At 40.1% G+C, this 21987-nt stretch overlaps 2 protein-coding genes and 1 long non-coding RNA gene across 6 annotated transcripts; 2 read left to right on the forward strand and 1 right to left on the reverse strand.

Annotated features, from left to right (window-relative positions):
• Window positions 1-1392: 1392 nt before the first annotated feature.
• Window positions 1393-3214, reverse strand: LOC134227735 (Golgi SNAP receptor complex member 1-like). Of its 4 annotated transcripts, none has more exons than XM_062709402.1 (6): window positions 3166-3214; window positions 2757-2901; window positions 2400-2668; window positions 2078-2238; window positions 1882-2016; window positions 1393-1819 (listed from the first exon to the last, which is right to left on the reverse strand). In XM_062709402.1, the coding sequence occupies exons 2-6, from the start codon at window positions 2776-2778 to the stop codon at window positions 1717-1719; spliced, it is 690 nt and encodes a 229-aa protein (XP_062565386.1). In that variant the 5' UTR covers window positions 2779-2901; window positions 3166-3214; the 3' UTR covers window positions 1393-1716. The 4 variants fall into 4 exon arrangements, with proteins under 4 accessions (XP_062565386.1, XP_062565384.1, XP_062565383.1 ...); XM_062709400.1 differs by having other exon boundaries at window positions 2757-2908; window positions 3166-3187; XM_062709399.1 differs by lacking the exon at window positions 3166-3214 and having other exon boundaries at window positions 1393-1639; window positions 1697-1819; window positions 2757-2984.
• Window positions 3215-8289: 5075 nt separating this feature from the next.
• LOC134226274 (uncharacterized) lies at window positions 8290-9229 on the forward strand. The gene is made up of 3 exons (XR_009983443.1): window positions 8290-8637; window positions 8710-8925; window positions 8983-9229. It is a non-coding gene; the product is annotated as an uncharacterized LOC134226274 (long non-coding RNA).
• Window positions 9230-9600: 371 nt separating this feature from the next.
• Window positions 9601-11904, forward strand: LOC134227844 (T-complex protein 1 subunit zeta). Its single transcript, XM_062709529.1, has 2 exons — window positions 9601-9841; window positions 10213-11904. The coding sequence occupies exons 1-2, from the start codon at window positions 9705-9707 to the stop codon at window positions 11669-11671; spliced, it is 1596 nt and encodes a 531-aa protein (XP_062565513.1). The 5' UTR covers window positions 9601-9704; the 3' UTR covers window positions 11672-11904.
• The last annotated feature ends 10083 nt before the right edge of the window (window positions 11905-21987 follow it).

A 21987-nucleotide genomic window follows, 5' to 3' on the forward strand; every position in this document is an offset into this window, starting at 1 on the left:
CCGCCTGAAGACGTGAGAAGCAACCAAAGTGAGCTGAACAGATGCCGGTACTATGAGCAGAATCATGCGCGTTTAACACATTGTCAGTGACGAGGACTGGTGATCATCGCTGGGCTCACAGACAGGTCAGACGTGAAATCCGCGGCCTGCCTGAAGGCATCGGAAAAATATTCGCACCCAAACTGGACAGTGGCTATGAACCAGGTGCTCGAAAGGAAGAACCTGTCGGGTACTTTCGAAGACCCAAATTCTGACCGGTAATGCGCTAAAGAGGTACGATGGGCAGGACGTGATGTTGCAAGAATGCCGGACAGCAGACCCTGTTGCAAACCGGACAGTTCGCTTCCGACAGGCAGGTAACACCATGCGTGGGCGATAGTACAACAAGCTGGAGAATGGAGCCGAATGCCAGGTGCGACGGCATGGCGAGCGTGGGGCATCTCGGATGGATGGTGCGACTCAGTATGCATTCGTGGCGATGAGTGAACAGCCGTGATCCGAATTTAGATGTTAACCTTCGTCGTGAATCCAGGAAGTCAATGTTCCGAGACCTCTGAAGAAGCGTCCGCATCGATAACATCGGAAAGTGGAAGCAGCGGCTTGTTGGTTTCAGCTGGTTTGCAGCTTTTAACCTCATCTGAGTGGTGACTCTCAGATGTGCTTGTCGGATGAAAAGGGTCGCTAAAATATTTAAACATGTTTCACCATGAAATTCTAACCGTCAGCAAGTGCCAACAAAAGTATACAAGTTAAAGCGCGGCCTCACCTTATGAAAGTAAGAACCTTGTGTTCGATTGGAACAACTGATTTGACCGTTCCAATTTTGACACTGCATATCTTTGTTATGAGTGCAGCTTATTTAGTTTAACCTTTCCAACATCGGATTGGAAGCACACTACAATTGACCACTAGTGTAGTTGCCGACACACTGCTCATTTATACCTACCGGTTACAATTACAAACGGTGTACGATGGGTAGTTAAAAAATGGTTAAAACAGTTGGGGGCATAAAAATATGTGTTCTTTAGGAAAGTAGACTTTATTTAAGATAAAAGGTAATTAAATCAGTCAAAGAAATTTGGTGCTCCCTAAGAAACACGTACCAATGAAGTGAGAATAGGTCGCTGTTTCAACTACTTAGAATGCTTGAAGAATAGATTGCATATATCTGATGGCAAAAAGACTAAAATATAAAAGACCTTTTTGAACGATTTAACTCTATGACCTCAAGACTGCCGGTGAGAGCACTGACCCATTCTCACCCCCTGACCCATTGTCACCCCCGATGGCGGTATTTGAACATATACGATTTTGAATTGTTTATATGGATCTCTTCAAGAATAAAAGGAATTGTGATATCCTTTAATATCTATTGATTATTGCTACTTCTAATTCCTATCACAAATGCCGACCAACGCGACTTACTTTATTAGTTATTTTTTAATGTTTTTGATAAATACATACAACTTGCGGCCTGAACAAACCTTGGCCGTCCATACGAGCAGCCAAATTTAAAAACATCTAACTACAAAATAAACTTCGATAACCATCTCTGCCTCCGATATCAATCGGCTGAATGCTTCAGTTAGTTTGGTTTCCGGTTAAAACGTGCTTACAGTTGCGCGCAAAGCAACGATATCTGTTGATAGCGAAAACGTCCAATGCGCTAAAAAGTAATTAATTTATTGCAACAAACCTGGTCAACCTGTATTCCGATCAGTGAAATGCGTACAGCAACAGAAGAATCGTACAGACCCCGACCACTCCTCCAAGTATCAGCGACTCTCTTCGTTTGCGAATGTTAATTCGCTGAATGAGACTGAAAATAGGAACATGATCAGTTTGCTATCCGTAGAGTTCAACCGTCTGTGCAATACAAACCTAGATATCAACGGGAACCGATGGGAAATATCGTGCATCCTGGTTTGGAAGCGTTTCATATGTTGCCGTTGAGAGGTCAAGTGTTCCTTCGTCTCCATTGCAATGCTAATCTGGTCGTTAACCATGGAACTTGAACTGCATGGAATTAATTGAAATAATTGCCTTATGTCAAATATATTCGAATATTGTTTCCTACTTGTGAAGATGTGTATTTTCCTTCAGATACATGTCCCGCCGGCTTAATCCGGACGTCGAAGGGGACGTAGTTCCACCCAGTCCGGACCCGCGCAGCAATTCCTCTCGTTCCATTCTAGTTGTGTGATTGGCCTGTATTTTTAAATACTCTTGTCTGTACCCCTGCAAGAATAAAAAAATCAAAAAATCAAGTCTTCTCTAGTTGGACAAATGCTGTGGATCTGAGATTTGTGTTCAGTTGGTACGTTTTGTGACGCCACTGAAAAGTGACCACTACTAAGAACGTTCTGGATAGAAATATTCACTACAAAAATCAATCCTACATGCAGAATCTCCCGATGTCGCTGAAGGACATGCATAACGGCAGCTCCGGTGCCAGGAATCTCCGCCATCCGCTCGTTGATGTTTGACAGCTGGTCCAGCATCTGCTCGATCTCCAGCGAGAGCGACTCGAAGACATGGTCCCCCAATAAGGGCGACGTGTCACTGGATCCAGCGGAGTTCAACGAACTGCTTCCGGTGCCAACTTTGTTGAATGCGATCAACTTCAGGTCAATATCGTTCTCCAGATGACGGGCTTGTTTCCGAAGAGCTACGATGTTGCAATTAAATATTGGAAAATTAAATTCTCGTTCAACAAAATTGTAAACATTAGGATAAATGAGATACGAAATACTAACCATCCCAATCCGATGTGCCCATATTTGGAAAACAACAAGATAAAGTTCAACAGAGATAACAATTTGCAATGCTGCCTAATGAATCATTACGAGTTTCACAGCGATTTAATTTAACTCTGATTTACTTATCAACAAATTTACAACACTTTTTTCTCGACAAAAATATCGAAAATATCATAACACATAGGGTAGGACCACCAGAAATCACCCCAACCCCAGTTTTCGTCTATTTTAAAATCTTCTTTTCTCGGGAACTAAGAAGAGTTAAAGTTTAACTTTTTCCAAACTTTATTGTGAAAAAAAAAACTTAAACTTTAACTGTTTATAACAACTACCTAGTTTTAGAGAAATGGAGATTTTACAATAGGTGGGAAAAAACTGGGGTAAGGGAAAGTTTCGGGAATCTTACCCTAGACCTGCACCGACATCATCAGCATCCACTTTCACATTAAAAAATTTGCGAAACAAAACTCAAGACAAAATTTTCAAAACGACTTATCTGCTTTTGTAAACAAAGATTCAAACGAAGATTTGACGAATCTGAAAGCTCTCCCACGCAAACCAACACCATCAACAGGTAGCGGAAACATTCACCTACCTATTGGTGGTGTTCGTTTGCGTGGGAGAGCAATCAGATTCGTCAAATCGTCGTTTGAATCTTTGTTTACAAAAGCAGATAAGTCGTTTTGAAAATTTTGTCTTGAAACATGGACCGTCAACGTCAAAAATAACCGTGCCGCTGAAAATAAATAAGTGGGGATAAGAATTCGATTCCGCGCGTAGTTTTTCAAATCGACCGAAGTAACTTTCCTCATTTTGAGACATGAATTGGCTGTTATCCTCTATAAGGGAAATCTTTACTAATATTACAGTTCCAGTTATACCTTTTCCTCGATTGATAGATTTTACAACTGTCAAAGATATAAACCGGAAAATGCACCTTCAGTAGCAGTTACAAACTGCAAGAATAATCGATTCTTGATCCGATCTAAGATATTTTCGGGTCGGAAATACCCTGGCGGGGCACAATGTATCCTGAGACGAGACTTGCAAAGAGGAAAACATGTAACTTCATCTGCTGCCAGTCAACTGCTGGCACGAACTGTCGGATGCAGGATTGTGTGAAAGTATTGGTATCCCAAATAAAATATTCCACACGATTTTTGTTTTATGAAGACTTGACGTAGAATTACGTCCTTCGGTAAGATAGGTAAATTGCCTACATTTTAGCTATTACCCATCCGTAATGAATATGCACAAAATGTTGATTGTGTGATTGAGTTCCCTCTGGAATCTCTTAAGGATTTCCTTCGATCCCAGGATTCTTCTTGGAATCCCTGAAGGATTTTTTTGGAATCCCTAAAGGATTCGTTTTGGAATCTCTAAGGGATTCTCTTCTGAAAGGAATTCTGTCAGAGTCTCTGGAGTATTCCCGTCTGAATCACTGAAGGATTTCCTTACACTGACAAAAATCCAAGCCGCCGTGTTAAAAGATAGGCAGAATTTTCCCGCTCAAAACAAAACCACGTGCTTTTCGCGAAATGACAGCAGTGTTCGATTCTATTAGTGAGAGGCCGGAGTCACTGAGTGTGGAGAGTGTTTATCATGGCAAGTGCATATGGTGGGTGAGATTTTCATTGACTCTGTTGTGTTTAGTGACCGCTGCGATTACCTGAGAAGTAACCAGCAGGAAGCCGCAGTATTCTATTTTATCTCGAGATGCATAATATGTGGAAACACACATAACCGTTATTAACTAATAACCTTTATGTAGATTCTCCTATAGCGGGTAAAATTTATTTGTAAATGTCTTTAGATTTTTGCCAATAGAAATGTGTGGATTTTTATTACTGTAGGAATCGTTAAAGGTTCCTTCGAAATCCTGGAGTTCCTGAAGAAATTCCCGCATGAGTTCCTGAAGAATTCCCGTCGGAATTTCTGAAAGATTACCGTCTGAATCTTTGAAGGACTCCAGTCGGATCTCTGGGTGAATCCCTACACAGAAAGAAAAATCATTAATGAAATTAAAAAATCCATTGGTTAAAATAAAAAAATGCGTAAATTAATTTCTTCAGGTCTCGAACTGAGCTGCCTTTGTCGTGTATCATTGAAGTGCTGCTCTGCTGCCTCGGTCATACGGGATGTTAATGCATCTGTTGAAAAAAGACCAACATAAACTGAATGTTTATTTGCAATTTCAATCTCGGATGAGCTGTGTTGCCAGTATGTAAATTGTAATCAACACTTTAGATCCTATTGAAATAGCATATAGATTTATATATTGTCCCTGACAATATTTCTAATATTTTCCATATGTTTAGCTCATTTATATTCAATTAAAACACGGCTTCTGAAAGATTCTATCAATAAATAACAATTTCATTGACTAAAATTACTTTTAATAATAATAATTATTTTAAAGGGACAAAGTTTTACTTCAATGTAAAACTGGCAGCCTTGTAACATAAACTGAAATGTCGAAATGTCAAAATAATGAAAAATAAAAGTCTTGATCGTCCTGATGTCTTGATCTGCAGCCAGGGTTGCCAGACATACAGACATGTCTGTATTTATACAGACATTTGGTCTTGCATACAGACATCATACAGATTACAGACATTATACAGACTTTTGATTGAAGTTACAGACTTTTACAGACATTCAGTTTTTGAAAACTTTAGACTGCTGGACTGTTGGGCTTTCGAATTAAACCATTTTTGGGGTTTCAACAAAATTGTTATGGGATTTCGTACGGAATTCTATAAGGTTTCCAAACAGTATCATTTTGAAATTTTGAGTGGAGTCTTTCAGACTTCTTTACGGGATCCCTTTTGAGTTCCAAACAGAATCCTTTTAGAATTTAAAACGGAAAGATTCTTCAATTCTTTTCGGAAACCTAAAAAGATTTCATTCAGAAATCCAAAATTAATCCATTCTGAAGTCAAACAGGAACCCGTTCTAAAGCCCAACAGTATACCATTACGGTGCCCAAAAGATATCCGTTCATACGGATTTCCGTACAAAATTATGTGAATTTCCGAACGTAATCCTTCTGGGTTTACTAACGAAATCCCTTCGAGTTTCTGAACGAAATTCTTTTGGGCTTTCGAAAGGAATCACTTCATTTACTTTCATTTAAATTTGGATTTCCAAATGAAATTCTAATGGGATTATGAAAAAAATCAATCTAAAATTCCGAACGGAATACTTTTAATTATCCGAACGGAATACTTTTGGACTTTCGAAAGAAATACTTTTGAACTTTCGATTGGAGCGTTCTGGGATTCTGAACGGATATCTATGGGTTTTCCTACTGAAGACCTAAAAGAATTTTGTTATGAAGCGCAAAAGGAATCGATTCGAAAACCCAGAAGAGTTCCTATCAAAAGCCAAAAAGAGCTCCGTTTAGAAAACCCAAAAAAATCGGTTCGAAAACCTAAAGAAATTTCTAAAAAAATTCTTTTGGGCTTCCAAAACAGAATTAATTTGGATTTCCGAACGAAACCTTGTTGGGCTTCTGAACGAAATTATCTTAGATTTAGACTTTCAAAGTGATTTCTTTTAGACTTTCGAAAGGAATACTTTTGGAAATCCGAGTGGAGCCATCTGGCTTCTGGATTTTTTTTCTCTGTACAAAGGATATCCTTTTGTGATTTCGAAGCCCAAAAAGATTCCGTTCGGAAGCCAAAACGATTTTGTTCAAAAACGCAAAAAGAGTTCCGTTCGGAAGCCCAAGAAAGTTCGAAAGCCCGAAGGTACTCCGTTTGTGAACCCAAAAGATGTCCGTTTAGTTCTTTGGGTTTCCAAACGGATTCATTCCTCCTCTGAACCGAACTCTTTTGAGCTACCTGACGGATTTTCAGTTAGCAAATAGCGTAAATATGATCGAGGTAACTACATACCGTTTTGACTCAAATTGCAAACATGACTCATATTCGAAACACTCGCGTTCAAATGGCCATTTTGGCTTTATTCGATTATTTTTCATCAGTGAATACGTTTGTAATCTTGATCCTCAGTGCGGTCCTAGAGGGCGCTAAAACGCCAGTGTTCAGAATATGAGTCATGTTCGGGATTTGAGTCAAAACGGTACATATTGATGAGAAAGAACATTATTCAGAGCTGTGCAGTGGAATATCTTCGCTTGTCATAAGACGAGATAGTATTATCCCATTGATTAAATTCCACCACTAGATTGTAACTTCACAGAAACTTCTGAAATACGTATTTCGACCTATACAGCAACCTTACTTGTCTTCAGTATCTCGTACTTGACTTGACTAAGTCTTACGCCGACTTTTGCATTATTGAAACTTCGATATTCTACGTTGTCAAAAGTGCATGATTTTTTAATAATTTTCTAATTCCTGTACCTTCTGAACTCCATACAGACAAATACAGACATTTTATTGAGATTGATACAGACTTATAAAAATTGTATCTGGCATCCCTGTCTGCAGCTAATAATCATAATAGTAATCATGATAGCTAATGACTTTATTTATAACAATAATTGTAATTAGAAATGTTTCGTGTTATTATTATCACTCCAATGTGATGGGTAAGTAATTCTCGATGCAATAAAATGTTTTGCATCGAGAAAAACAGATCTTATGGAAGAATATTCGGTACGTTTTGTGGGATTACACGAAAACTTGAGCAAAACAAAACGAATGAACTTTTGCTGGCACTTGGAGCTACTCAGCAGAGCAGAACCCCGGCCTGCACGGAATAGCTAGAAGGATCAAAACAAAACAACGGAACCTAAAGTACTTACTGCCTGCTGGTTTCAGTAATGCAATTATAAAGGGAAAACGGATGGACAATTATTTCAACACGGATGCGCGTGAAGTTCTGACGTTAGGTTAAATCCTCGGTTAAATCATGAAGCCGGCACAATCACAGGTGCCAGTAAGCGCTGCAGCAAGCAACATTTCGGGTTCCGTGAAGCTAGCCCGAAAAAAGTGACCAAGTCACTAAAAAGTGACCCGTGTGTGTGATTTGATGAACTGTCAACTGTCAAACGTCACCGTTACGGAATACAGTAACCAAATTGAGAGCCGAAAATAGTGACAGATAAGGAAACGAGTGATGACACAGAAATGAAAGCGCTGCGCGGGTGATTATTGTCGGCGTAGCACCAAGTTAGAATTCGGAAGTCAGGACTTCCGAACCGAACTTTCTTCCGAAGTTTTATTTGTCAAACTAATTGATGCGTTGTTTAGCGCATCCTTAGGCGAATCCAGCGCACTACTTCCGAAGTTGGAAAAGTTGCCTGTTATCCGGAGAAAAATCCAACTTCGGTATAAAAAACGGTATAAATTTTTTGCCCGTTGCATCAATTTTTAGACTCTGGCGCAACTTCGTTTTGCTTTGAATTTTCAGCGTACAAACCAATACATTCAAGCTATCTTTGTAATTGTTTTTTGTTGTTGTTATTCATCGGACACACGTGTTTTTGTTTACTCGGACAAACATCAAACAGTGTTAATTCATTTGTGTGTCTGACACGGGGAAAATATTCACGCAAATAATTTTAGCGCAGGAGTCTAATAAGGCGGAATCTGCGCAATATTCCGGATAGACAATATTTAAAATGCTCGCGACCGATAATGATGCTCTTAGAGCAATTTACCCAAAATGGAGTTGAATCGTATTAGTGCACTGTAAACCCAGCAATACTCTTTAAAGAGTAAAAAATAAACAGTTTTTACCGATATATGGAGCTGTCAAAATAATGGGTGATATTTTTTTGGGAATAATGCATATTTTGTAACCATTTCCATGTTCCTTGTGTTTACTCATTAATGAGTGAAAAACAAGTTGAAGTTTTAAACAAACAACTGAAGAAACTGTTGGTGGAAGCTCCGATGGATGAATGGTAAGAGTTTTTGTTTTAATTTGTTTATATTTTTATTAATAGGGGAAATAATCATATCTTTTTTAATTCAAGCCTTCGTTTCGTACTGTTTGTTCTGGTCACAGAAAAAGTCGGAACGGAATGGACGTAGCCAGACACAAGCGATTCAGACGAGATATCGACATGCGGAAATTCTTCCCAACTGGATCCGATCCTTTACAGCTACGTGGTGCTGATGCTCCCAATGAATAGCACGGCGCGGCACCGGCACGATTTGAAATCCGCGGAGGAATGGAGGAATTTCATACGGTAATTTTAAAACGTCCACATAAATACTTTTCTCTCCTAACTGGTTCTTATCCGTAGTGATTAAATTGACTATCTCGGTATGCTGATCTCCGGATACTCCAAGTGATGCTGAGAGAATCGGAAAACAGAGTGTTTGCCGTAGTAAATTCGGTCTGTTCGGTGTTTATTTATTTACAAGATGATACGCGACACAGGGAGGCAAACCAGGCCAATAAGAATTTAGTCTACTGCTTTCATATAATATCTTATTTATGTGTTAATAAATTATAATATGTAAGGTCATTATGAATAAATAAAACAAATATTGCACGAGCTTTGTGTAAACGAACCGCTTTTGCTTTACTGTTTTTTACTGTTATGCTAAATTATAAATGCCTTCAAAATCAAGAGTGAAAAATACCCATTTTATCCAATTTCATTTTTCATATAATGGGTAAAAATTACTCCTGAGTTTGACGTATGGGCCTTTTACTCATTAATGAGTAAACGCTGTTTACTCTTTTAATGAGTTGAACTATTTAACTTCATAATGGTTATTTTTTTACCCATTAAAGAGTACTTTGGTGGCACAGTGTGTGAAGATTGCAGATTCTTCTCCCTCACATCAGATATTTTGATCGATGCAAATTTGCGTGCGGTGACAGTTCTCCATATGTCAAAAACTCGTGTTTTTTTTCTTCCAAACTTTTCAAAGCCCCGTTTTCTCTCACGCGATCCGGTGGTGCCGATCTCTCGAATATTCCGTGTTTTCTGTGCCTGTGAAAAATCCGATCGTGAAAATGGCCTCAATCAGTTTATTGAACCCCAAAGCTGAATTTGCTCGTGCAGCTCAGGCGCTTGCCGTTAACATTGGCGCTGCCAAGGGCATCCAGGACGTGATGAAGACCAATCTCGGCCCGAAGGGAACCATGAAAATGTGAGTGGTTTTTTGATCGCCTACGCAGTTGGCTGTATATCAGATGGAACTGTTATTTGTTGAAAAATTGGTAGAAATATGTTCTTTTGAAAATTTTGAATTGTGGATGGATTCAGAATGAGATAAAATTTAAGATTGTGAGGAAAGTTAATACAAAACTTCTTCAAAATGATACAACCAATGAGTCATCAAACCTAACCTAATTTCGTTTTGTGATTCTTCCCGGAACATTATTGACTGGGTTACAGTACCAGCAGCGTATATAATATAGAAAAAATATCTCAAGCACATTGTTATTAGTTACTTTAAAATGCTAATCATTTCGTTGCATCTCTTGCATTATATATTTTTTAATCGATCCTCATTTTCAGGTTGGTTTCCGGAGCCGGTGACATCAAAATCACCAAGGACGGTAACGTTTTGCTGCATGAGATGCAGATTCAGCACCCGACGGCGTCGTTGATTGCCCGCGCCAGCACAGCCCAGGACGACATGACCGGCGACGGTACAACTTCCACTGTGTTGCTTATCGGAGAGCTGCTGAAGCAAGCGGATCTGTACATTTCCGACGGATTGCATCCACGAATTGTAGCGGAAGGGTATGATCAGGCTCGCAAGCAAGCGCTTCAGATCTTGGACCAAATGGCCCATCCGATTGAGATCAACCGTGAGGGACTGTTGAACATTGCGCGCACGTCACTGAGAACCAAGGTGCACCCCCAACTGGCGGATCTGTTGACGGATGTCTGTGTAGACGCTGTCCTCGCCATTAGAAACGATGGTAAGCCCGTGGATTTGCACATGGTGGAGCTGATGGAGATGCAGCACAAATCGGCTACGGATACCCAGCTGGTGAAGGGGATCGTAATGGATCATGGTTCGCGTCATCCGGATATGCCCAAGCGTCTGGAGAAAGCCTACATTTTGACGTGTAATGTTTCGATGGAGTATGAGAAGAGTGAGGTTAACTCGGGATTCTTCTACAAGACTGCTGAGGAACGAGAGAAGTTCGTGCTGGCCGAACGAGAGTTCATTGAGGAGCGAGTTAAGAAGGTCATTGAACTGAAGCGGAAGGTTTGCGAAGGAACTGATAAGACCTTTGTAGTGATCAACCAGAAGGGTATTGACCCTATGTCGCTGGACATGTTGGCCAAGGAGGGGATCATGGGGCTGCGTCGTGCCAAGCGTCGTAACATGGAGCGTTTGTCTCTGGCTTGCGGTGGCATTGCCTTGAACTCGTTCGATAACATGGATGAGTCCTGTTTGGGATTCGCTGGACTGGTTTACGAGCACGTATTGGGTGAGAACAAGTTCACGTTCGTTGAAGAGTGCCAGAATCCGCTTTCGGTGACTATTCTGATGAAGGGACCAAACAAGTACACTTTGACCCAAATCAAAGACGCAGTCCGTGATGGACTCCGTTCGATCAACAACGCCGTCGAAGATAAGAAGTTGATTCCGGGAGCGGGAGCCTTTGAAGTTCGATGCCACAACAAGCTCAAGGACTACGCTAAGGACGTTAAGGGAAAGACTCGCCTGGCTATCCAAGCCTATGCGGATGCTCTACTCGTGATTCCGAAGGTGCTGGCCACCAACAGTGGCTACGATGCACAGGACACTATTGTTCGTTTGCAGGAGGAAAGCCGTCTCAGCGAGGAGCCGATCGGGCTGGATCTGTCCACTGGAGAACCGATGAAGCCAGTCGATCTTGGTGTGTTTGATAACTACATAGTCAAGAAGCAGATCCTCAACTCCTGCACGGTCATCGCCAGTAACCTGCTGCTCGTGGATGAGATCATGCGTGCGGGCATGAGCAGTCTCAAGGGTTAGATGCCGGTTTTCGGTTGAACGATTGATATGTTTGCTTTAAACTTTACGATTATTTCACCCAACAATGCACTAATGTGGGGCGCTATCTACGCCTGTCTGCTCTACATCGTTCACTTTTGATTATTTAGCCTCGTAAGTACGTTCACAGCTTAATCACACTTACTTTCATCCAGTTTATCGTAATGAAAAACATAATAAAACTAATGCTTTCACATATTTCAGCATTTCAGGAATTAGTAAAGACTTATTTCATATCACATCACTGTAAACCACGCAGCGGTTATTTAGCCCAAAAATGCGCATGTTGTAAAACAACATACCGACAATACTGCCATGATCTGAAATAGTGACGTCTGTGCCAAATTACAACAGACATGTTTTTCATTTTTCTGTTAAAGAGCTCGATAAGTACTCATTTTTGGAAAATGGTATACGTTACTTTTTCAGATTACGGCAGAATACGTCTAATGTGAATGAATTTCAAAATTTATATTTGGGGGTACGGAATCGCATCATTTTCAAATTTTGAAATGTTGGGGACCTAAAAGACCACTTCTATGATTTTTGCCTTTCTCGTATACTAAGTATACGTAAAGGGTATATGATCGCTCCAAAAACAAACTTGCTATAGAAGGCCCGGAGACCCATAGTGTTTTATAGCGATCGACTCAGCTCGACGAATTGAGGTGATGTCTGTGGTGTGTGTGTGTATGTGTGTGTGTCTGTGCGCACCCACCCAAAAAAAATGTCACTCATTTTTCAGGGGTTTATCCTTAACCGATTTACTCGCAACAAGAATACTCCACCATTGTTTCCTATTCGACGCAGGATACTCCACCATTGTTTCCTATTGAAAATTCAGAGGCGACTCGTCCATACGTTCTACCTGTTCATGGAACAGGTAACCATTCTTAGGTCAGAAGTAGGAAATTAATGTCTTGGCAATTAATTACTGGTAGGCTATCGTAACAAATAAATATACTTATACTTATACTTATAATTATTAGGGCAAATAATTTACTCAGTAAATTTTTTAAACAAAGTTTCGCGTAATATTTCCAATGATTTTAACATCTAAACATCTAAATAAACAAAATATTTCGTAGGCAGATCAAGTTAACGCCACATGCTTGGCGTACAGTCAAATTGCAGCTAAAAGTGTGTTTCCCCGACACACCAGACCCCATCACATAGAAAGCTTTTGCCAGTCGTACGATCCATAATGAAGAACCAATAGCAGCGCTGCCAGAAGTCGAATTTAAAGTTTTGCGCCATGACAAATGATTTGAAATAATTTCCTTCTTGGTATGCTCACTCGTTCTCTGCGCGCAGAGAACCAGCGTGAGCGTTGCCAGCTTTCTCTGTTTCCTCATATCATCCTCTTTCGCATGCGAAGCAAGCACGTTTAGATGCAAGTTCTGCTATGCGCGCAGCAGGAGTCAAACCCGTTCGACGCGCTGCGAGAACAATCAACGACGCGATGCACCTTCGGTTAGACTCGATCGTAGTGTCGGGCTGTGCTTTGCCGAAAGGCGCGCGCACGCTTTCGTTCATACTTCGATGATTGGAAACAGTTTGTTTTTCTTTTTCATTCTGATGAATATGCAATGCATCAAGAACAATATTAAACTAATGTTTGCGTTTTCAAAAGAGACATTAAATAATGTTTTTTACGAATACTCAAAAACAATCAACATAGAGAAAAAGGTATAGTTTTCACTAAATTTGAAGAATTAAATAACTGGAACACATTTCAAATTCTAAATGTGACTCATTGGTCGTCACAATCTGGGGTCGCATCAAACAATAATTGTATAATTTACAATGTTGTGAAAACTCATATGTGAATATGTACGTTCAGTACGCTAGACTATTCACATATGATTTTTCACAACATTGTAAATTAATGTCCAAGTCGGGTGGTTTAATCCCAGGAAATAGGCAATTAACTTTGATTGAACTGAATAATTGTATAATTATATACTATTATTATTATACTAATAATGGTTAATAACATTTCTTTCATAGCAACAAAATATGTGAGAGTTTAAATACTAGCGGCGATGGGACCCATGTACCCCGGATGGTGGAATGAGCCGATTTGAAAGATCTCTATTCTGAGCAATATCCAGTTATTGCCAACTGTTATCAAGTTAAATTTCAGACGATTTGCGAGAGTTTAGAATTTCAAGTGCTAAAGTGCTAAATTTAAAACATTTTTGTAACAAAAGAGATTTATTGTTTTGTAAATCCTTTCTATTTAAATAGTTTTTTTTTCTAATATTGTACATATAGTTGTACAAGAAAAGGTTGTAATATTAGATTAAATGCACAACTTTCATTCGAAACCACTCAGCTTGATGAATATTTTTTTATCAGCATGGTAGAACAGGTGTAGCAAAAGTCCACGAGACGCCCCTGTGAAAATTGGTCAGATCGGACTATGGGCTCGGAAGTTATGGCCAAAATACTACTTTTTTATAGAAAAAAATAGTAAAAAATGTCACTCATTTTTCAAACATTTATCCTTAACCGATTTACTCGCAACAAGTTGCATTCGACGCAGAATACTCTCCCATTGTTTCCTATTGAAAATTGGCCATATCGGACTATGGGCTCAAGAGTAATGGCCAAAATACTATTTTTATAATGCACGAGAAAGGCACCATCACCGCTAGGTGGATTAATCAGGGTTTTTTTATGTCTTTATTATTGAGATTTTCAGCCCGAGGCTGGTTTCTCTCAGAGTTATGAAAAAACTAGGGGGACCTGAAGGGTATTGCCTAGTCTGATATTTTGTAGTAATTTCCAAATTATTTGATTGCATGCTATTTTTTCATTGTTCATGTTTTTGTTTAAAACGTTTACGTATCATGTGTGGAGGAAGTTGTCTACTAGGTTGAGGTGCGATCGTAGTCCAGTTTTGGTGCCTTGGACGGTTATCTGCATTTGGGGGTTGGGTTGAATTTCAATCGATGTCCATTTTCATGCTCGTGTCGTTAGTGATAAAGTGCTGTGGAGAGGCAGTATCGCGGTATACAAGTGTGGGATTTTTCCAACGAGTCCATATTGGCACATTCGATGTCACCGAATATCTGGCAAAGGAGGGGGGGGGGAGGGTTAAATTAGCGCAAAAATGCCTGCTGCATTGAGAAATAGGATAAGTTTTGTTTCTCTGATGCTTCCCAACTGATGGGTGGTTCTAGGGTAATCCTGATGGGGACATTCACAGAGTACGTGCTCCACAGTGTTAGGGGTGTTGCAGATGTCGCATAACTTGCGAAATGGTGATTCTCCAGAGAAATCGTGCGGTATCCTGGAATGTCCTGTTCGTAGTCTAGACAGGACGATTTGTTCTCTCCAGTTATGTCGGTCTTTCCATTTTCCCGTATCTCCTTTTATTTTTCGGAGGAACAATGATTGTTCACCTCTCCATTCCCTCAACCATGCGTTTTCAATTGTCCGCCTACACCATAGCTTAACATCTGCCCCGGGTACACAATTTGTGAGGCGGCGTCCAGTTCGACTTCTATAAATCTTAAACTGAAGCACTACAATGGATTGCAGTCAAATAAGTGGAAAACGATCAATTTTTGTGATTTATATGATAACGGAAGGCGGGATGAAAAAACTCAAAGGTGCAGCCCAATCGGGTTGTACGCAAAGGTGACGTAGGACTACGTAGCTATATACGAAATGGATGGTATTTGCCATAATTTGTGTCTCTTTATTGCGATTTTTTTCACCATTTAGACTCTTATGATAAAAATTTTGTCTTACTCAGATTTCGCTTTCGATTTCGCTGCTGGCTACCGTGCGCATTTCACTTGAAGATCGTGACAGATGCCGCAAGCCCCCTAATGTTTACATATTTTTTCATTGTTCTCAGCTCTCCAGCTGATCATGTTTACACAACAAAACCAGCTGGTGCTTCGATGTTACATTAGTGCTGTCCAATGAGCAGCTCGAAGTAGCTCGAAGTTGTTCCCGTCCTGCTCGTTCTTTTTTGTCAACAAACGGGCCTGAGCGTGACAGGAACAACTTCGAGCTACTTCGAGCTGCTCATTGGACAGCATTATTCAGTCCCATTGTTCTCAACCGACCACGTGCTTGACAATCAAGGTAATCTATGAAAAGGTTGTCGAAAATGCCTTGAAATACAAAATTGACAACTCTTGAATTTCGTCGAGCGAATCTAATCATTCGTGAAAAATGCAATATTAACATTGAGCAAACTGCTCGGAGGTCAACTGAATCAAAAAGGCGAATAGTTGCTTCCAGTTGGATGGACTTTGAGTCTCTATCCATGGAATTAACATGACTAATCGGCCGCATCGCCACTGAAGCCACTCGACTGGATTTCAGTGGAGGATATCACAATCCTAGAAGACACCATCCTCAAAAATGTCCAAAATAAAGGAGAAATAAACAGAATCAGTAGTGTCATGAAACCAAACGCAAATATATTTATTTGCAAAGTTTGGTTTTCGCCCGCGATGGGAACGTACGTGGCAAAGTGAGGAGAACTTCAAGAATTATTAATTACACATAGTTATTGGTATTGGCGTCTTCATCGATTTGGCTGTCATTGGCGGAAGTAAAATTTTCTTTTCAAATTTGTTTCAAATCAATGTCAAATTGAAATCAGTTTTTTCCGAGCCACCATTTTATACAAATGAAGGTCAATTCGAGATAAATTTTCTTCAAAGTGCAAAACTTAATCATTTTGCGACGGCAGAAAGCTACTCTTCGGTAGCAGAATCACAAGCACTCGATGTAAGGGATGATGCAATGAATTTGTTTGAATGGATGGAATTGCTCACAGCATTGCTACTGGTGCTACCCACGCCTTCGTGCTGCTGTGTCCACTCCGTTGCATAAAATCTTGTTCAACCGCTCTTTGCGAAACCTGATAAAAATGACTCGCGCACGCCGGAAAGCAGCTTTCTTGTATTCAATAAATTAGGCCCGTTAGCCCCGCCCCTTTGAGATCTGATATAAGTGTAAATATAATGTGCACTCATAACGATTAATGAAGGGGCGGGGCTAATGGAATTACTTCATTAGATATAAGAAAGCTGCTTTTCGGTGCGCGCGAGCTATTTTGATCGGAATTCCACAGACAACGGACCGTTCGGAGAATGACAAATTTTAAGAATCCTATGATATTTTCTCGCAATTGCTGTTGTTTATTTAAGATGCGTATTGTTGCGTGGAATAACAACCGAAATTTGACTCAAGACGAAGTTTCTTCATATTACATAACATAATCTCTTGGCATCTGTCTGTCCGAGCGACGTTCACCGATGGGTGGTTGCTGTAGAAAGTTTCCACTAAGGTGGCGTCTTCATTGATTGTATACAAAAGCCACCATTTTATACAAAAGAAGGTTGATCCGACTATCCGAAATAATATTTCTTCAAAGTGAAAAAACTCAATCGTAAATAGCGAATTTGATGGCGCGTCAGAGGGAGATGAATGGATAGAATCACGAACTGCAACCAAGCTACCACGCCAAACCCGATGCCACCGAAACAGTCCATTTTCACAATTAACTCTTTCTTTCCGCGCGCGAGCTATTTCGATCGGGATTCCGCAAACAACGGACCGTTCGTTGAATGACAGATTCTGAGAATCCTATGAAATTTTCTCGATTCTGAATTTGGTTATGAGATGTTGGTTTTCCAAGATGCGTATTGTTGCGAAGAATAACAACAGAAACTTGACTCAAGACGAAGTTTCTTCATATTACCAAACATTATCTCTTGGCATCTGTCTGTCCGAGTGACGTGAGGGTGGGTGGTTGCCACTGAGGTGGCGTCTTCATTGATTTTATACAGAAGCCACTATTTTATACAAAAGAAGGTTAATCCGACTCTCCGAAATAAACTTTCTTCAAAGTGCAAAACTCAATCTTAAATAGCGAATTTGATAGCGCGTCAGAGGGAGATGATGCAGTAAATTTTAATGGATGGATTCACTAGCAGCACCCAAGCTACCACGCCAAACCCGATGCCACCGAAACAGTCCATTTTCGCAATTAACTCTTTCTTTCCATAAAATGTTGGTCCTGAGAAGAACCAATTTTCTTTTCCCAATACGCCTTTCCAATAACTAACTGCATCCAATCGCTTGTCGACACCTTGCCTTGATACTGTCCGACCGCCACTTGGTGATTTTTCGCCTCCAAAAGTTGAAATAAATTTTCAGCATTGCCACATTGCCACCCACTCCTTCGTGCTGCTGTGTCCGCTCCGCTGCATCGAATAACGAACCGCTCTCTATGGAATCCCGATCAAAATGGCTCGCGCGCGCTGAACAGCAGCTTTCTTGTATTTAATAAATTAAGCCCGGTAGCCCCGCCCCTTTGTGATCTGATATGGGTGTGAATATAATGTTCATTCATAACGATTAAGGAAGGGGCGGGGCTAATGAAATTACTTCATTAGATAAAAGAAAGCTGCTTCTAGGCGCGCGCGAGCCATTTCGATCGGGATTCGTCAGACAACGGACCGTTCGGAGGATGACAAATTCTAAGAATCCCATGAAATTTTCTCGCAAGATTCTGAATTTGGTTATGAGATGTTGTTTATCTTAGATGCGTATTGTTGCGAGGAAGACAACAGAAATTTGACTCAAGACGAAGTTTCTTCATAATACAAAACATTATCTTTCGGCATCTGTCTGTCCGAGCGACGTTCACCGATGAGTGGTTGCTGTAGAAAGTTTCCACTGAGGTGACGTCTTCATTGATTTTATACAAAAGCCATTATTTTATACAAAAGAAGGTTGATCCGACTATCCGAAATAAACTTTCTTCAAAGTGCAAAACTCAATCGTAAATATCGAATTTGATAGCGCGTCGGAGGGAGATGATGCAGTAAATTTTAATGGATGGATTCACTAACAGCACCACGTCAAACCCGACGCCACCGAAACAGTCCATTTTCGCAATTAACCATTTCTTTTCATAAAATGTTGGTCCTGAAAAGAACCAATTTTTCTTTTCCCAATTTTCCAACTAACTGACACCACAATTTGTAATAAATTTTCAGCATCGGTGATGGCGGTGCGGAATCGCCACAGTGCTATTTTTATGGTCAACCCTTTCTTCATATGAAATGCTGGTTCGTTGAGGTTGAATGCAGCAACGCAACACATCGAGCACCACCACCAATGCGATGGATTTCCTTTGAAAATGTTACAAGCGCCTCCGTGACGCTGTGTCCGCTCCGCTGCGATCTCTTTGATGCGTCCGCTCTGCGTGAAACCTTGTTCAAACTGAGGATTAGATCCAAACCCGCAAATGATTGATTTTTGATGTCTGTGCTAGTGATGCATGTACGTGATTGGTTAGTTGACTTATTTCTAAACTGTTTATCAATTATCGATAATAAATAATTAAAAAGCAGTATTTTCAAATAAATACACAGAAGCGTTAGACTCATCCTTGATCGAATGGTCCAAAAAAATTGAAAATCCATCGAGAAACGGCTTAGATATTAAAGTTTAAAGTCTATCATATTTTCGTGACGGTCCCCGATTTTCGCAATCGTAAAGTGTACCCCGATATAGAAAACACAGACGTAGTCCTACGTCAAAACCCATCTGGGCTGAAACATAATTATCTTGAATTTATTTCAGGATCAAATTATGTATAGGAACCAATTCTCACTGTCCTTACCCTTACGTATTTTTTTTTAAATCTTTATTTAAGTGATTTTTCTTAATATCTAAAGAGTTCATCACTGATAACCTTATGTAAGGTATAATGTCAGACACACTCGTCCCCATGTCAGCTTTTTTATAAACTTTTTTTTTTTCTATGGAGCGTTAGAGCCCCCTCCCCTAAAAGCTTACGTTATTAGTGTACGGCCCCTTGTTACAATACGCTTTGAAAAGACCTCCTAATGCATCTGATTTGAATCAGATTATTATTCAGACCCAACTGAACTCTTGCTAAGCGCAAAGTAATCTGATACTCTAGCACTGGGACAAATATGCTTGGAAATATCAATTTTGTCTTCAATTTCGCAGCATAAATGTCCCACTGAATAAATTTCACTAAAAAAACAGTGTTTATCCTTTGAAACATACTAAGCCATTAGAAATACACTATTTTCATCGATATACGTTTATCAATCAAAATTTGGGGCAATTTAGCTACAAACTGAAAAGTATGTTTACAACTTCAATCGCATTTTTCTCAGTTGCATATTTTTCGACATGGGACAGATATGCTTGACACGGTAACATAGTGGCTGGAAATCGTACATACTTTGGACTCCGCAAGACCCTCCGATCGAATAGAGTTCGCCGCCGTACTAAACTGACAATCAACAAAACGCTCATTAAACTAGTAGTCCTCTACGGACACGAGACCTGGACGATGCTCGTGGAGGACCAACGCGCACTCGGAGTTTTCGAAAGGAAAGTGCTGCGTACCGTCTATGGTGGGTTGTAGATGGCGGACGGTACGTGGAGGAGGCGAATGAACCACGAGTTGTATGAGCTGCTGGGAGAACACACCGCAAAAATCGGACCACTGCGGTGGGCCGGGCACGTAGCCAGAATGTCGGACAGTAACCCGGTGAAAATGGTTCTCGACAACGATCCAACGGTTACAAGGTGAGGTGCGCAGCGGGCAAGGTGGATCGATCAGGTGGAAGATGACTTGCGAACCCTCCGTAGACTGCGTGGTTGGCGACGTGTAGCCATATAGGAAGCTTGATGTATAAACTAAATTTGAATTGGGATATTTTCGCGGAATAACAAAAGTTTCACACAACTTTTTCGAGATCCTTGTTAGTTTTCAGGTCCATTTTACTTTTACATTTATTTCATGAATGATGCTTAGGTATCCACCGAAAAAATGGGGGTCCCTCAATGAATGCAAAATTTTGAAGGGGTACCTCTCAAGAATGAGGTTGAGAAAGGCTGCTCTATAATATCAATTTCAAACTGCGTGAACTCCACATACCATATACACAAAAGGCCGAATCTCGAAAAGCCGAAACATTACAAAAGTTTCAATCTCCCAATTTCAACCAAAAGAACTTAGAATACTCACAAATTTACGTTTACTTTTATTATGCTGCCTTATTAAGAAAAACTTGTCCACGTGTTTTGCAACTACTAGCAGCGATCTAATCAATCTTATTTAGTTGAGGTATTTAACGTCAGTTCAACGTCGAAGCTTAATCTTTCAATTGAATGAAGTTGTATGGCGGTGTTCACAGAGTCAATTTGAATCCTTATATATTCCATAATAGATCAATCCTTATTGTAGTAATGAAAGGATGAACAGAACTGAACACTGTATACGTATAAATATTAGCACTTTAAAGTAACGGAGTAACCCAAGAGCTCTATTTTTTCTTCCTTTGGTGATGTAGTAATCATTATCAGTAGTATTGCAAAAAGTTAAATTCTTAAATCTAATGCAAAGTTAAATTCCACCGGATTCATGGCTCACAGAATCGAATTGCCGATTTGCATCAATGTAGGAGTTGTGCGCTTCATGACGCATGGTTGTGCTAATGATGTGCACTACTCATGAGCTAATTGCAACATCAGAAGCTGAAGAAAATCGTCATTTCCAATTATTATGCTTTTAAAAAAGATATTTTAGTTACTAGATAAAGATTGTCGCTTCGGTTCCCTTTGTTCTGCTGTCCGGAACATGTTGGGTACCAAGCTGTCAAATCGTATGGATTTTCCTTCTTTGACATTTAGCTCCCCGATCCTCGCCAGCAAAAGATGTTCCGGACAGCGACGACAGCGACAATCTTTATCTAGTAACTAAAATATCTTTTGCTTTTAACTAAAAGCTGTATTACTTACGGTAACGCGGTATTCTTAAATGTATTTCATTTTCTCCCAATTTAAGAGAAACTGACTTCACAAGACTTCACTGAGAAATTACAAAATATTCCAAATATTCTAAATTATATTAGGTATTTGAATAAAAAAAAGTCTGAATGAAATCGGCAGACCAACAAAGTGGACCGGAGCGAGCGCGCACCATTGTCGGTCTTTTGTGGTAGCGAGCGCGATACATTGTCGGCCTTTTGTGATTCGGCCTTATGTGATTTCGGCCTATTGTGGTTTCGGCCTTTTGTGATTCGCCCTTTCGTAGTAGACCCGTTTCAATCTTTACAAACAACTCTCTAATAAATAGGTTCCATAGCAGTCGCTAGAGCCGGAAGCGGACAACAAGCCGCTCCACACTCTCCTCCCCTATCTTCTATTCTATCATAAGTTTAATAGCCTGAAACTGAACTGTTTCAGACCCTTTATGGGTCTAAAGCAGAGCA

Source organism: Armigeres subalbatus, chromosome 3 (assembly GCF_024139115.2).
Source record: "Armigeres subalbatus isolate Guangzhou_Male chromosome 3, GZ_Asu_2, whole genome shotgun sequence".
NCBI lineage: Eukaryota > Metazoa > Arthropoda > Insecta > Diptera > Culicidae > Armigeres > Armigeres subalbatus.